This window comes from Amblyomma mixtum, chromosome 3 (assembly GCF_055824585.1).
Source record: "Amblyomma mixtum isolate Tamu chromosome 3, ASM5582458v1, whole genome shotgun sequence".
Taxonomy (NCBI): domain Eukaryota; kingdom Metazoa; phylum Arthropoda; class Arachnida; order Ixodida; family Ixodidae; genus Amblyomma; species Amblyomma mixtum.
The window spans coordinates 197957448-197974593 of record NC_143014.1 but is presented as its reverse complement, the minus strand read 5'-3'; the positions used below and the strand labels follow the sequence as shown (position 1 = coordinate 197974593).

Genomic DNA, 17146 nt, shown 5'->3' with positions numbered 1-17146 from the left:
TTCTCGCTAGCAGCTAATGTTGTGTTTGGTGTGTTCGAGGTTCAGTTGACTTGTTCACATATCATTTGCAGCGGACGGTTCGACAGGTGGCGTCATCATCATCATCAGCCTGGCTACGCCCACTGCAGGACAAATGACTCTCCTATATATCTCCAGTCAACCCGGTCCTGCGTAAGCTGAGGCCACTTGGTACACGGAGACAATGCGTAGCGACCTCTCAACACTGTCACGACAGAGGGAAGCAACGATGGCACAGAAAGGGTGAAGGAAGCGTTTATTTTAGTTCTATTCCAAAAATTGAGAGGGCGTATGCTTCGACCTCGGCTCGCTCGTGGTACACGAAAGAACCCTTCAATGCGAATCGTGCATCTTGCCTGGGTGTCGTGCCCCGCATGGTGTGCATGAGCCAGCGGTAGGCCCGCGGGTCGTACACCTCGACGGCGTCCCGTTCCTTTCCAGAGCTCCAGCCGCCCACCGTGAACAACACCTCGTGCGGCACGCGCGGAGCCCAGCGCTCAGGATTCGCGCCGGCGCAGCGCTCGCAGGGGAACCGAAACAGGGCTGCGATGGCTGCGGACAGATCGGGAGAATGGGGCATTTTCGTCTGGCGAGTCGAAAATAATGGGCTGTTTTACCCAACGTGTTTAAGTGTAATGACCTGCGGCGCAAACTGATCAACATGAGCCCACCATGCGGCTACGGAGGCAAGCTATGAAGCTTTCTTCAAGTTCTGGTCGCGGTATCAGGGAGTCTATAACCATATTAGCGGTAAAAAACTTTGAGATCATTGCGGCCACGCGCATTGGAGGAATGCGAAAGCAAAACGTCCCCATACTATATCGACGTCCGTGATTGTTGTGACGCCCATGTACTATATCGACGCCCACGGCTGTTTTGACGTCTAAGTGTATTTTTCGCGTCTTTTTGCATTTAATTAACTGATTACACCTCATTAACCAACTATTTCCCACGGCAACATTTTATCACACACTATCTATCGCAGTCAACTTTCACACATTTATTATCAGAGAACGACGTGATCATGCGGACAAAATTTGCGGACACGTTTTGCGGAAACTTTTTGCTGACTCGACAGAGCCATATAATTCTTTCGCATTGAGATGATTACAAAGCGATTAAGCAAGTCAGACAGTGGCTCCTCACCTAAGCAAATAAATACCGTGAAAAGGGCCTGCTCTACTAGTGCTGTTAGGAATATAACTTGGCCAAAATGTGAGGGCACAGAAATGAATGATAGCGATAGCGACGAAATAACAAACGACGGACAAGCTCTTGTCCTTTCGCAGTTTTGTCATTTTTCACTGCCTAGTAGACCAATTTCGCGCGACAGAAGACGTGCATGACTGAACGGTACTCACTGATGAGTGCAGGTTAGTTTTAGATTTCTCACGAAATATGACTGCTAAAGGGCTCTAACCTGTAGAAGAACTGCTCATTGGGCTAATTGGTGTAGATTCATAATGGTGGTTCAACAGCGCACACACATGCAGACCAAGAAAGAGACAAGACACACATCAGCGCTGGCGTGTGTGTCTTGTCTCTTTCTTGGTCTCTGTGTGTTTGCGCTGTTGAACCACCATTATGGATCTAACCTCAAGATGGTAAGAGATTGTCTCAAGTGCAGTAGCTCCGGGCGTTCTGTGGTAGCAGGTACTGCGGCCGTTTTCGACAACCTCTGCACATATGCGCGCATTTTATTTCATTCCATTTACTTTACCCAAAGGGCTTTCGCCTTTCCGAGGGGTCACGATAAAAATTTCACTGTCGTAGTGACGAGTTGAAACAGAGAGCTTATCGACAGCACTGAGATCGCTCAAACTTTGTTGGGCTTTACTGCCAGCTTTTAATGCTGTACATGCTACGAATGAAATGGAAACGTAACGGCTCATTATATTTATACAGAAAATGACGACGCTGGCAGGAGCTCGGAGCTGAGCGCTGACGTTATGCCCGCCAGAGATCAAATCCTTGGTTCACTTTCGGTGATGTTGGGTTCTCCGGCTTGCTTCAGCGCAAGTTGTGCCGGAGGTGTCTGGTGTCCAACAATTTAGTCAGTGCCGGGGGTAGTAGCACACGCATGGTGGCGCGTAACGATATTAACGTATAGAGCTGCTCATTTTAAGTTGACCTCTTTAAGACGCTCATCTTAGGCTGCTGGTGTAGAAAACACTTATGCTATTGACACCCCGCCTGATGTTCAATTTGTATCCCATGTGCACCAAAGTCCAGTTTTGTTCCGCATGGCCGCAAGTGAAGCGGGTAATTCCTCGTGGTGAACCAAACAACTTGAGGCTATAGGAGCGCGCAAACACGGAGGTAACGTACACAAGGGCCAACTTTCAACCTATGTCAGTCGAGTGGTCAGGTACGCACATATATCTGCACGAAAGAACTGTTTTCTTGTTTCTGTTTTTCGGGACTTCCTTGATGGATTTTTTTCTTTTTGGTCTAGTTCTTCGAAACTGTTTCAAAATGGTCGTAACAGATCTTGCTCTCTTGGTGCTTTCAATAAGCAGCCAGCGTATCGCGAACGAAGAGCGCAATGTACGAGTTGCAATGGGAGTATACCAGACGCGTATACTCCCACCGTGACCGGATTGTATTGAATCCACTGTATATCAGGTAGCCGAGGAGAGGACTAATCACTAAATAACAAGATCCCCCAAGAACGTGGTCACGTGATTTAGTGGAGCCAGAAAGAGTTCGGCGATTGAAGCTTGCAAAACCGGCAGCAGATCAACTGACCGTAAATGAGAAGCAGCATTTTTCTGTAAACGCTGCTTTCCTAATTCAGCTACTGAGAGGTGGTCACTGCGGATGCCAACTCACCACCCTTGGGCGCATTGGGTGCAACGCTTCCACTCGACCCTGCGTCGCCGTGTCGGGGGTTCGCAGCGGCAAGCGCTCTGCATGCCTCCAGCCCGACGCCTTCCAAGTGCAGCAGCAGCAGCGGGCTGGGTGAGCACACGCAGGGTCCCGTCCGTACGGCCTCGCACACTGCCGTGTGGTATTCTTTGCTACTGGCAAAGGTCGGGTTCACCTGCCGAAACTCGATGAGAGTCCTGCGCCACACGAGCGTATCAAAACCATAGTTTTCTTGGACTGGATTTTACGGCTTGGATCACAAAATCCCGCACGCAATACAATCTCCTTTGAGTGAAAGGATGTTTGGTACTGGTGGCCGAGAGATTGGTTGCGGTGACGTTGAGCTTGGAAATGTTGCGACCGGTTGCGAGCTCGTCGGTACCTCGGCTTTTGTTTCTTCGACTAGCGCCATTAGCTTGGGCCGATCACGAACCGAGATTCCAGCAAGAGCATTCTGAGTGCGCACTTTTGCGCGCATGAAACTAATGGCTGCTGTGACGGCAGTCTCGATAAATGCACCAAGACCCAGTGTCAGAAGGCCAATGTACTGCAACAGACCATTGGCTAATAGAGAGAGAGATAATATACTGGCTTAATAATTCTACCAAATTGGGCTGCCGGAAAAGAATGCTCATTGAATGATAATTGCATGTCTCTTGAAACACAAGCATTCAAGCTTCGTTGTCTGGCCCTTTGAAGAGGTTACGTTAAGCTGGAGACTGCCACCCCGCTTCCAAGCTATCGTTAGTTGCGTAGGCTTTGGGAATAATTTCAATTTCAGTTACAATTTTCCTCGCGTACTAAAGCAAACCTACCTGGTGTAATAATCTGAGAGCCGCGGAAGTGCAGTTTTGCGAATTCGTTTCCATGAGCTTTGCTTCAGTGCTGCCACGCAGACTTTAATAGGAGGAATGCTGCTTATACAGTGGTAAGCGGAGATTATGTGTGTAGCCGCGTGCACTCTCGAAAACAAGTGTAGCATGCGTTAAGTAGCCCTTGGGTACAGAGTGCCCCACTCACGATTCTCTGCACAGGCCGATGCGCGCGCACTGTAGCAGCATGAACAGGCCGGCATTCCGTTCTTTTGTGCGCGCACGGCCTTGCGTGTACCAGTGACGGACGGCATGCAGCACGTCCACCTCGTCTCGCACGTTCAGCTCGCTCGAAGAAAGCAGCTCGACGAGCAGCCCTGTTGAAGCCCTCGAAAACTCGCTACTGCTTCGCCATACCTGCACACAGTGAGCAACAGAAAGCAAACGTGATATTAATCAGCCGAATGTTGCGACGAACTTCAACTAATGATACGCTTCCTACTTTAGAAACGATTTCTTATCCTTGAGCGCAAAGTGTTAACAGAAGCCTCATGCCCCGCCGCGGTGGCTAAGTGGTAATGGCGTTCGGCTGCCGGCCCGGAAGACGCGGGTTCGGTCCCGGCCGTGGCAGCTGAATTTCGATGGAGGCGGTATTCTAGAGGCCCGTGTACCGTGCGATGTCAGTGCACGTTAAAGAACCCCAGGTGGTCGAAATTTCCGGAGCCTTTCACTACGGCGTCCCTCATAGCCTGAGTCGCTTTGGTACGTTAAACCCCAATAAACCAAACCAAGAAGTCTCTTGCGCAAAGATACCGGTTTCTATGAATATGCAGTGTTGGCGTAGATGGCAGCGCCAAGCAGTTGTTTACGTCTGGGAAAATTGCGCTGAACAGACAGGTAGATTAAAAACGTGTTCGAAAAAATAAACCGCCTCTAATATTGCCTAACACAAAAACCGATGTCTAATCTCTGTCATGATATATTTTGTGTCATTTGAAGCTACCCTTTTCCGCCATTTCTTCATGAATGTTTAATTTTCCAGTCCCGTGAAATTATTAACTTGCGTATCCGTAACATGTAAGAGAAGGTTTCTGTGGAAATATATTTGCGACAAGCAGACGAAACAAGTAATTTGGAGACATTTATCGAGGCAAACTTTTAAACATAAACTTTCTTTTTCACAAGTGAACTCCTGCTTAGACGAACTGTGCGATACATACACTGAAGCAAATTTATTGAATTCACGCTTCACAATGCTTCTAGTGCATCGCACACGTTTCTTGCACCATTGAAAAACGAGGGTTTGCGATACGCCTAAGCTTCCTGTAGTTACCGGGCCGTTACGGACTTTCGAACCACGTGGCTTTTAGTCTTCCTGAGGCAGGCGCGGGCGACATCACGTGGCGCGCATGCTAATGTAAAGGAAGCAAGTGTGCATCCCGTGTGGCCCAGCTAGTTTGGAAGACGCAGCTAGAAAATTCAGGAGGCGAAGGCAAACAGTCGCAGTGCCATCTAGGCAGCCAACTGGGCCCAAAAGCAATCGATGGACCTGCAGCATGAGGACTAAATTGCTGTCAACCTCGAACCATTTTCACACAACCTTCGCCTCACTGATATCGGTGGCTGAAATTTCTGATTCAAAACGCAGATGTAAGACAATAAGCATTTCATGCGTAACTTTCATATTACGCGTATAAGCACCACGCTGCGATCTCATACGCCTCGGTAGCCGAACATCCTGGTTAAACATCCGTCGCAGTGTTATTTAATACGCTCACATGTCGGATAGTGCAGCAATTGACAGTGATGCTCGCAGTACCTCGATTATGAATCAGTATTCACCCACATACCGTATTTGCCAAAAGTAACCGGGCAACAGTGGTTTCTTTCTTAGCCACTTAGCCAAGCACTTACTCTGGCAGCCCTTAGGCTCTGAATATATTTAAAGGTGAACCTTTATCGTCACATTTTGACACCTTTCGGTCTTTACAGGCGCCTTAGAGGCTTCGTTTTATGGTTGAGAAGCAAAAACCTGTTGCTCGGTTGCTTTTGGCCAAGGGGGTACATCTTCCATCGAAAATAAAGAAGCTCTCACTCACCGCGCCGAAGTGTTCGCGCACAAACGAGAGCACAGTGTCTCGGAATCTCGGCCAGTGGTGCCCCAGCGCCAGTGCGGCTAAGCCGAGACAGTTGTCGACGTCCATGTTGTGCAGCAGGTGGTCCAGGCACAGGTCACGGGCCTCCTCCATCAGCAGCATGTCGGCAGCCGCCAGCACATCGGCCACGTTGCCGTTGTTGATGCGCAACTGCAGTGATGGTCACAAACACATTTGTATCATAAGCAGGAGAACTCTTGGAAAAGAAAACTTATCCTGTTTTTCTTCTACATATTCTGCCGTGAGTTTAGGCAGAATATGTAAAAGAAAGCCGCCTGATTTCAGGTACCTACTAACCATTGCAAAAAAAAATGTATGCTTCCGTTCTTTATTCAAACTAATGCTGATGCCAATGCGAGGTGCCACTTAGCATTGCCACGGCAGAATATCGCTTCCCTACCACCAGGACGCTTGCCTCCTGAGCAACACGGAGATTCTAAGGTGTAACTGAAGTTGCAGTGCTCTAGCATTTTCCTGCATGCTGCGGACACAGCACTTCAAAACCGTTACTGCGACTTCTCAGAAAGGGATGCTTTAACACCCTACTGTCTCGCCATCTCTAGGTTTCTATTGCAACCACTGGCGAGACATCAGGCTCATTATTACGATGCTTGGCTTCTCAACTCCTCCACCTGTTAACCCCTTCCCGAGGCTTGCCTCATCCGCGTAGTAGTAGCCAAGGAGGATGTCGAGCACGGACGCCGAGATCCCCGTGAGCAGCATCTCCCTGCGGGAACCGTACTCGGCGCGGAACGCCGCCCGGAAGAAGGGGCTCGTGGTGCAGAGGAAAGACCGGTGGGCCTTGAACTCGCCGCCGTCGTCGGTGCGAATCAGGCAGTCGTAGTAGCCGTCGCCGCCGGGAAGCAGCAGTTGCCTGAAGAAGACAGACATGGCTTCCGAAAGAGATGGTGACTTGTACCAAGAGCCTTCTGCGCTGTTCGCGAGCGCCACGCGAAACCATGATTTCGTTTTCTTCTACCCACTTAGCTCAAGTAACCGGGCAGAAAAAACATCGCTTCGGCGGTGAAGCTAGACACTGATAATTGAGTGAACGGCAAAAACTCCGGGGGAACTTTGACTGTCTAAAGTGGGTAGAGGTGGAAGCGTTTTCCGCACCACCTTCGCTGTTTCTGTGGCACTGGTGGCGTCACATATCATTGAGTACTAATTACTAAGTGATGACAAATCACTAATTAATGATTAATTACTGATTAATGCCTGAATACTAATTAACTGCTAATTAATGAAGCTTAAGCTTCGCCTTTAGGAGTGGAACGCGACAGCGCGTTGTAGCGCTGCCAGGGAGTCCACGGGAACGCCACCATCCGTTCGGCGTGATGCCTTGCCCTTTGAACGCAACGCTTTTTGAGGAAAAGAAATGGCGCTGTAATTCTCTGTCAACTCGGTGGACACCTGAAGCTAAAAACGTTGACCTGAACCGCACCGCAGAGGAAGGGAGGAAGAGGGAGTGAAAGAAGATAAAGAGGAGCCGTAATGAAGAAAATGAAAATTGTATTTGAGGAAAGGAAATTACGCAGTAACTGTCTCACATATCTCGGTGGACACCCGTCAAAATTCAGGGGGGGGGGCACTTTTTTCACCTAAAGTGTGGTCACTGATGTGTGGTTAAGATGTTCAGCTTCGCCCCTAAGAGTGGAACGCCACAGCGTGTTGCAACGCTGCCAAGGAGTCCATAGAACGCCATCGCCCATTCGGTTCTACGCCTCGCTCGTCGGTAAATTGGCTTTTGAGGGAAGGAAATGTATCTGTCTCTCATTTGTCGGTGGACACCTGAACCTCGCCGGAAGGGAATGGAGGAGGATGAGAGTGAGTGAAGACACCGTATTCACTGGACACGCCTTTGTTCGTTCCAAACCATCCAGCTGGCATGGCGGAGTGGATAGCATGCTCGTCTCTCACGCGGAAGACCGGGGTCCGATTCCTGAGCTCGACCAATTTCTTAATCGCTTTAATTTATTTATATATTGTGCAATATTCATATGGCCTGACTAGTAAAGCTAATTACGCTAATTGAGTAATTAAGCAATTAACTAAGCTCTGTCCCACTTGGAGCATCACTATACGATCCCTTCAATTGGTTGCATGGTTACTAGCCGAAGTACAATTGGCCCCGTTTGAAATTCGCGCATTGTGACGTCACAACCGTTTCCACCAATTGAAAAGCGTGACATTTCTGTCGACAACTGCTGCTTACAACGATGAGACATTAAAGGCTTCCGCCTTAAAAAACAAACAATATTTTGACTATGCAGAGTGGAGCTTTGTTCGTACTAGTAGCTTTCGCACGGTGGCGTGAGGAACCCTCGTTTGGGTGCAGACTCCTCGCGCTAGAGAAGCGTAGGGAATCGAGGGTTAGCCATAGTGTGGTGGCGCACGAGGAGTGTAAAGTTATGGAGTTGAAGAGATGTCTAGTTCAGTACGCTATTAATGGAGAGGGTGGACTTGTTAAACAGTGACACAGTATGCACACTATTGACGGCCATTCATTGAAAAATTGCGCTGGCGGACGAAGGACAAGGGCAAGAACAAGGACGCAATTTCACACGCAAACTTGTTGTGCTTGTCCTTTTCCGGACAGCGCTGCCTTTCCCACAATGATTACCAATCAACTTGATCTGCAACATATCTTGCTTATTGCTGATTGGTTCTGACAGAATGAGACAAGAACAGCTCTGGTTTGAAAGAGAATTTAGCCATCATGGAAACAGCGCTGTTATACTACTCTGCTTTGGGGAGTATTTTGCGAAATGCGGAAACAGACCCCGCCATGGGCGGAAAACAGCGAAAAAAATATGATGCGGTCACTAATATGGCTGAAAGTACCACAAAGCTCAACGTAGTAATGTTTCAAAGCTAGTGGACAAGACTATTGTCAGGTAGTGGCAGTATAATTGACTGCCCCGAGCCTGGAACTTAATCGCAAATATTTTATTGGAATAAAAGAACGTCAATTCGGGCTAGCTGGTGCATATTATTTGAGACGTAAAATTAATAGCGGTAAAGGGAGACGTACAGCAGGAAAGACCGACACAGGATATGTGCTAACTTCATCTGACTTTATTCACTGCCAAGCCAGAAAATACATCTATTGTGTGCACGACAATTTATCGCTCACACGATCTAATCGCTCACTCGCTCTAGATTGTGGGAGCGATACTTCGGTACGGCTTCTCAAGACCGAGATGTTGTATCTTGAACGTTTTTTTTTTATGCCTTTTGTTCTTGTTTTTTTGCGCATGCCTTAGATTTTCTATATATTTGCTGGCTTGGCAGTGAATAAAGTGAGATGAAGTTAGTGCATGTCTTGTGTCGGTGTTTCTTGTGTTTGTCTGCCTTTAGCGCTATTATGTGCCTGTCTCAAATAAAATTTTACTGGGAATGGAGACCACTTATCTTTCCTCAAAATAGATTCAAGCTGGAGTCATTCTCGCTCATTCTTATTTAGTTAATTCGCTTGAAAATAGAGGCAGTGGCCTTCTCATCTACGCCTGGTTGACAAACTGCGTTTTTGAATATGCCCAATACGCACATTACTGAAATCCTTAAAGACGTTCAGTATTTTAGGAGACTATTAAGTCCTTGTTACGCGGCTATTTATATCTGGATTGATTTCTATGCATCTCTCACCATGCTCTAGTTCGCAAGCTTAACGAAAAAAAACACGTCAAGAGCAGCTCTCGCAATTTATTTGCCGCGCATCACTAGCAAGGATCGTGCTTGTTGCAGTTGATTAGAGCGATGTTTTCGGGCCTCAACCAATCTCATTTCAAGAGTGTCGTGTTTGTGCGGGTTTCCGAGTCGACCCGTCGGAGCACTGGCTTCGAGGCTTCCCGTAACGAGGAACGATGTGGCGGGATGTGCTCAAGTTTCTAAAAAAATAGAAATACAAAAACTGGGGACCTGCATTCAAGCTTCCTCCAACTGCGGTGTCATCAGCCCACGCAGTGTGCGCTACCAAGGAAGCACACCGGCACTGAGAGGTACGAAAGTGGAGCTTATGGGGAGAAAATTTAAGCTGGGCGTTTGCGGCCATTGGGGCTAATTAGAGGCTCGGTAGAGCGGCGCATAATGAACGCCGAGTGCACTGTGTTGTTCGTGTTGCGACAGTTCCAAATGAAAGAGCGGGTGGCAACCCATGGCCAACTGGCGTAGAAAATGCAAAATAGGAATTAGCGCACGAGGATAAACGGAGCAGCCAGCCTTACTGAACTAGGGTGGCTAAAAGGTAACGAGAAAAGTGGGCGTAGAAGTTCGCATTGCTCGAAAGTTTGCCTACTGTGAAGCAGCGGAGAAGGCGTGCGTCGTTTAAAGTTTGTCTCTGTCGAAAACAATGTGGGCGGGACCATAGCTGGCTAAGTTGAAGTTTACTTATATGCTGCGCTCTACCAGCGAGCAAGCTCGAGTTCAACGTCATACGGTCGTTTCGAATATGAAGATGACAAAGCTACTCTAATGTTATCACTAACAAATCCCACTCGCAGAGATATTTCGGGCGACAATGGGCCAGTTAAGAACACCTATGACTTGTTATGAACGTTGAGGCTAAGCAAACATCTTTGCTGGTGCTAATACATCAGTGAGTGCAAGCGACGATAGCTAGGGAAGACGCTTGGCAAAATAGAAATAAACTACGTGGAATCATACTTCCGTTATCTGCAACAAAATTGCTGGCGGGGGGATTGAAGGTTGTATTCCTAGCGATGGAAATTATAGAAGCGGCGTGAATACGGTTTTTTTTTTTTTGATGATGGACATTCATGAGAGCTAACGTCGAACTTTTTTTTCCATGCGTAGTACAGGCAAGCATTGTGCTGTTCGCTATTTTTTTCTCTTGCTTGGTGTTTAAGCACTTGGTGCTAGTGACTGTAACTGATATATTTACTGCAGTAAAAAGTAACCAATCCTTTTCTAACGGGCTTTAACCGATGGGGTTATACTTCAGAAGGGCATTGTTCGCACTCACGGCATGCTTCCCAAGAAAACTCGAATTCGTGCAACCATATAATAGATACCTAATATTTCTACGAGCACTGCAGGTTATACGCAAATGCAGGGAACATAGCAGGATGAATGACGGGAGAGACTGACCACACGGGGTCAAGGAAGAGGCCTAAGCACATTGGTATATTTTTTAGTTAAAAATAATCCCGCGAAGGACAGAGCAGCAAGATTATTGCAAATTTAATATGAGGGATGGTTTACAGCGCCATAAAAAAGCCCTGCCAACGGCATAGACAATGGAGAAAGTGGGTGTGACTTAATTGCTCAGCTGCGATTGCCGCTGAAGACGAAAATGTCGTGCAGCTATCAAAGTCACAAGCATTCAGCAGCAGTGGCACCGCAGGACCTACTATCCGTGCCCTAAAAACATCACCTTAATTTACAGGAGCCGATTGCGTACATCTGCCCCGGATGAGCTACCGCAGAATGACTGGCGATCGGAAACGTGGCTGGGAAACTGGCTGCTAACATCGACGTAGCTCGTGACGTCACCGCCCAACAGCTATAAAAGCAGCTTGCCACCGGGGATCTGCTTCACAAGCATTCAGCAGCAGTGGCACCGCAGGACCTACTATCCGTGCCCTAAAAACATCACCTTAATTTACAGGTTGGTTTTTTTTTCCTCCTTTTCCCCTTGAAATGCAACTTTAGCTATTTTTTTTCTGGTAGCCGCTGCTGCTGACTGCTCGGTCTGTCGTGACAAGTGAAAAATGGCTGACACATGTCTTGCATGCAACGAGCAGTTTTCTGAGGATGAAGCGTTTCTGACATGCTCAGAGTGTTGTTATGTGTATCATCTTGGCACATGTTCTGGGGTAAGTGAAGCCACATACAAGAAAAAGGCAGAAACTGCAAAAAAAGCATGGAAATGCCCAACATGCAAAACAGCTAAGGCTCGAAGCAACCATAATGGCAAGAAAACAAGCGAGGAACCGGAAATGAATCTTGGAAGTGAAATTACAGATGTTCGTCTCGTGCTCACAGAAGTACTTGAGATCAAATCGAAAATCGACGCACTAGGAGAGATAAAGGCCACTGTGGATGGTATTGAGCAGTTTATGCAGGAAATGTCCACAAAATACGACGAAGTTTTGTCGAAAATGAAGCAACAGGATGCAGATATATCTGCCCTCGGAAAGCGAGTGGAAAAACTCGAGGTTCTGGTAGCAGAACAAGAAAACCAGGAATTAAGGCAACAAGTTAACGAACTAGAGCAGTACAGCAGACGCCAGAATTTAGAAATACTTGGGCTGCCCCATCATGAAAATGAAAACCTACTGGAAAAGCTTAATGTCTTGGCCACTGATCTCGAACTTCCGCTGCTTTCCGAGGCAGATGTTGAGGCTGTTCATCGATTGCCCTCACGGTCTATCAAGGAGAGCACTAACAACGCGAGTGCTAGTAGTGACAGTGAGGTCGGGGAGAGTTTTAAGAAGGTTTCACCTGTTCTTGTACGCTTCCTATCCCGTTCAACCAGAGACGCATGGCTTGCAAAAAAGGGACAGCTAAAGGAAGCGAAATCTAAAATCTTCTTCAATGAAAACCTGACAGCACAGAACAAGGCGCTCTTTTGGAAAATGAAAAAAACGGCCAAGGAAAAAGAGTATGAGTTTGCCTGGTTGAAGAATGGAAAAATGTTTGTTCGTCGTGGCCCCCGCAGCCGAGTTATCAGGATTAGGACGACTAACGATCTGGATAAGATACGTTGAGTAACAGGCCGTATGCACACCACGGTAACTGATAGCAGCACCCTTGAAAATGACAGCCTCGTTCGCATATTCTTATCATGATGCTGATTCGTTTAAACATTCCAAGCCTCTACGAGAAAAAAATCAACTTTCCTTATTCCATCTCAATGCGCAAAGCCTTCGGAATAAACAGGATTCTGTAGAAACCCTCCTAAATGCACTAGACCATAAATTTGAATTTTTAGCTTTCACTGAAACTTGGTTTACCAATGATTATGATGTCATACAATTTCCAGGATACAAATGCGCATCAGTTTCACGGAGTAATAAGAGAGGGGGAGGTGTGGCCATTTATATAATGAACCACCTAAACTATGTCACCATTGAAGATTTCTGTGTCATAGATCAGCACTTTGAGTGTGTCATGTTAAAATGTGTTGGTACCATATTTGCCGTTATATACAGGCCGCCTTCTGGATCACAGGCAATGTTTTTAGTATTTCTTGAAAATATGTTAGAACAGTGCATGCAGTTTAAGTCGCCTGTAGTTATTTGTGGTGATTTCAATATCGATCTCTTATTGCCTGACTCTAATCAGCAAAGGATGCTTGATATTTTTTTCTCGTTTGGTTGTGAAAATGTGATACATATGCCAACTAGAGTGACTGATATGTGCCGTACTTTACTAGATGTGTGCTTCACAAGCTACAAAAAGGATGATGTGCAAGCAGGTGTACTGATAGCTGATGTTAGTGACCATTTGCCGATTTTCCTGTCATTTAAACCATACTTTACAACACAGAGTCATTCCAAAATCAGTGCACCGATTACATATAGAATCATTAATGAAGCAAAGACCACAATATTTAGAAACTTAGTAGCAGAAACAAGTTGGGCAGAGGTTTTTCAACTATCTGACCCCGTTACAGCATATGACGTCTTTATTAAAAAAGTTACCGAGCTCTATAATCAAGCCTTTCCTACAGTGCAATTCAAAAAGTGCAAAAAAGCCAGAAAACCATGGATAAATGCTGAACTTCTGAAAAGAATTAGAAATCGTGACAGACTATTTGGCTCTTTTATCAGAACGAAAAATATAGACAGTTTGATTGAGTATAAACGAATTCGTAACAAGTTAAGCTCTGATATTAAAAAAGCCAGGACCAGTTATTACGAACATAAGTTTACTGATATCTGCAACAACCCTAAACAGGTATGGAATACCGTAAACAAGCTAATGTCCAAAAATGAAAGAGACGGCATCTCTGAACTTGTTATAAATGGTGTGCCTTACACAGGGGCGTCGCTTGCTGACAAACTTAATGAGCATTTTCTCATATCAGGGGCTTCAAGTAAATCTCAGGCAAGTAACTGTGATTTTACATCGTATCTCACATCCAACATCGAAAGCTCAATGTTCATGTTTCCAACTACAGAATTGGAAATCTGCACAGTAATCAAAAACTTAAAAAGTAGCAGTGCATGTGGTGCTGATGATATTAAAGTTCAACCTATAAAATCCGTTAGTCACATGATTAGTGAGCCACTTACGCATATATGCAACCTTATTTTGAGTAGCGGAATATTTCCAGACAAATTAAAAATTGCAAAAGTCTCCGTCATACACAAGGGAGGCGATAGAAATGATATAAATAACTATAGGCCAATTTCGGTACTACCAGTCCTCTCGAAAGTAATTGAACAGGTTATAAACATCAGACTACTAAACTTCTGCAAGCGAAACGATATCATCGCAGAACAGCAATATGGATTTCAGAAAGAGAAATCTACTGAAATGGCGCTAATAAAAATTAAGGATAAGATAATAGACAATTTTGAGCAGAAAATATATACAATAGGTGTTTTTCTTGACTTTAGGAAAGCATTCGATTCTATCAAGCACCCGATATTGTTATACAAGTTATATAAATATGGCATTAGAGGAACGGCTCTCACATTAATAAAGAATTACCTCTCAAATCGTCAACAGTACACGAACATCCCGAATGCAAAGTCCAGCTTAGGTCTGATACATTATGGAGTTCCGCAAGGATCAATCCTTGGGCCGCTGTTATTTCTTCTGTATATAAATGATGTAATTAACGTGCCCTCTACACCAGAAATAGTACTGTACGCTGACGATACCAATGTATTCTTCTGCGGACAAGATCTGGAAGCCCTCCAAGTAGAAACCAATATATGGCTGCAAAACTTATCCACATGGCTCCGCACTAACGAACTGCAGTTAAACACTAAAAAAACTAAGTACATTATATTCCGCGCACGTAACAAGTGCATTAAACAAGAAATACTGATTCAATTTTGTGATGAATCTATTGAACGTGCAATATCTCATAAATTTCTTGGCGTCATATTTCACGAACATCTCGACTGGTCCCCTCACATTGAAAAAGTTCGCACAGGTATCTCTAGGTCCATTGGTATCATGTATAAATTAAAGGACCTTTTGCCTATGTGGCTAAAGAAACAACTATACTACACACTGGTACATTCGCGTTTCCACTATTGTCTTCTTGTTTGGGGCACAGCACCTAAAACAAGCATAGAAAACATATACTTATTACAAAAGAAATTTCTGCGACTAATGGATAATGCACCATACCTTAGCCACACTGCCCCATTGTTTAGGAAACACCAATTGCTTACACTGTGGAATGTTATAAACAAAAAGATAGCGTTAGCCACTTACCAACAAATGCATTCTGATCCTGCCGCCTTTTGTCATAAGTATCTCACGAAACCACACAGCTACAACATACGGCACATAAGTTATAATAAGGAAAAAATACGTACTAACTACGGCGCCCAGAAACTTAGCTACAGAATTTCCAGTTTTTTAAACGATCACCATCCTGCTGTAAACATTATTCAAGAAAGCAAATCATTGAAAGCTTTCAAAAATTGCATCACCATGTATCTGTTGTCACTCCAGGCATAACCACGTCTTTTTTTCTTTTTTTATTCTGTTGTCTCTCATAGTACTTCTCCAACTGTAGATAAATGTTTAAGATGAAATTACTGCAGTTCACTGTTAACCAATCCTTTCTGTATTTCCATTTCGTTTTTATGTCTATTTTACTCGCTGAATGTCTTGTGCTCCCGAATGGGAGCAAGAAGGGCGTGGACTCTTTGTCAGGCATCCTTTTGCCTTTTAGTCTGCGCCCTAGGCAACTGTACCATTGAGTTGTCTAAATAAACACTTTGACTTTGACTTTGAAATAAATCTACAAGGCACACATGAAGTCACCTATGTGGACAGAGACTTCAGATCTTCGAAATAACTACATCTTTGGAAATAAAACAAAGGGAGGTTATGGTGGGAAGGGAGAGGCGAGGGCAAGCATACTTGGAACTAAAGACCTGCGGAATTCGGAACCACAGGCTTCAGGTAAAAAAGGAACATCATGCACGGAGGACCGCCTCGCAGAAGACACGTTCAGGTCTGTGTGAAGAACAACTTAACTCGAGTGGGACATAGCCCCGTCAACGACATCACGCACCGCAGAAAGTGTAAACGGAGCGCGCGCCTAGGGAGGGGATGCTTGGAGGGTACAGAACATCGCATAATTAATGCGAATGTCTGAGAGTATGCAATGAGTAACACTCACGAGGGTTAGCTGAAGCTGTGAAAACTTGGCGGAAGAATGCCTGCTACAGTTAATGCCGCGGCTGGCTGCTTTTTTTTTCATTTTGTTGTTAAGTAAACGAATTCCAACAAAGCACAGCGACAATAGTGATCCTGCTTTGCGACGCATGACAGCACGTGGAATGGTCCTTTTTAATGGAAGAGACATGATGATAGGTAAAGCGGCACCTCAGGCAAGAAGACGGGAACATACGATGGAAAGGGGCGCTAGGGAACTGCAATCCAGATTTGGTCAAGAAGTGGTTCTGCAACCCAACTTTTTCATTTGGGTTCGTTTCTATCGACCATATGCCTTCGCTCTATTGATGGGTCTACTGACCCTGCAGTCTCCTTCCTTACAGATTACGTGCAAGGCGTGAAAGATGATCTAAACAGGAGCAGCGCGCGTGTGCACCCGGTTATTTAGGTACCTAAATTCCAAATCTGACAAGGCCACTGAAGGATCACTGACGCACCGTTTGCCGTTTTTTCGAATAAAGAACGCTTCCATCAGCTCCCGGGTCACCTTATCTTGGTGGCAAAAAAGCACATTAGTTTTCGGGTAAAGGGGTGTGCATTTGCAAACCCGCCAGTGTGCGGGAAGGTTGTCTCGCGAGTCACTGCCGAGTAAGTTGCGGTGCTCAAAGAGCCTTACATTTACACAGCGCCCCGTTTGCCCGATATACTCTTTACCGCAAGACAGTGGCAAACGATATACAATAACCTTTTTGCAAGGAATGAAAGGCGCCACATGTTTTGTTGTACAGGCCTTGCGATTCTTGTGGATACCCGCCGCTAGTTTTTTGTCCACTTGTGGGCAAATTGCAGCGAGCTTCTTAGGAGCCGAGAACACCACCCTAACATCGTACCTCTTGGCCACGCTCTTTAACCCTTGGGAAAGCCTGTGAGCGTACGGAATGACAGCCGGCCTACGGC

The 17146-nt window shown here is 45.8% G+C and overlaps 2 protein-coding genes across 2 annotated transcripts; one reads left to right on the top strand and one right to left on the bottom strand.

Annotated features, from left to right (window-relative positions):
* Nucleotides 1–156: 156 nt before the first annotated feature.
* LOC149353237 (kelch-like protein 10) lies at nucleotides 157–6745 on the bottom strand. Its single transcript, XM_089575773.1, has 6 exons — nucleotides 6512–6745; nucleotides 5798–6004; nucleotides 3907–4115; nucleotides 2851–3083; nucleotides 375–570; nucleotides 157–223 (listed from the first exon to the last, which is right to left on the bottom strand). The coding sequence occupies exons 1-6, from the start codon at nucleotides 6743–6745 to the stop codon at nucleotides 157–159; spliced, it is 1146 nt and encodes a 381-aa protein (XP_089431899.1).
* Nucleotides 6746–11480: 4735 nt separating this feature from the next.
* Nucleotides 11481–12895, top strand: LOC149353236 (uncharacterized). The gene has a single exon (XM_089577303.1). It carries the CDS (start codon nucleotides 11587–11589, stop codon nucleotides 12583–12585), a length of 999 nt encoding a protein of 332 aa, XP_089433429.1. The 5' UTR covers nucleotides 11481–11586; the 3' UTR covers nucleotides 12586–12895.
* The last annotated feature ends 4251 nt before the right edge of the window (nucleotides 12896–17146 follow it).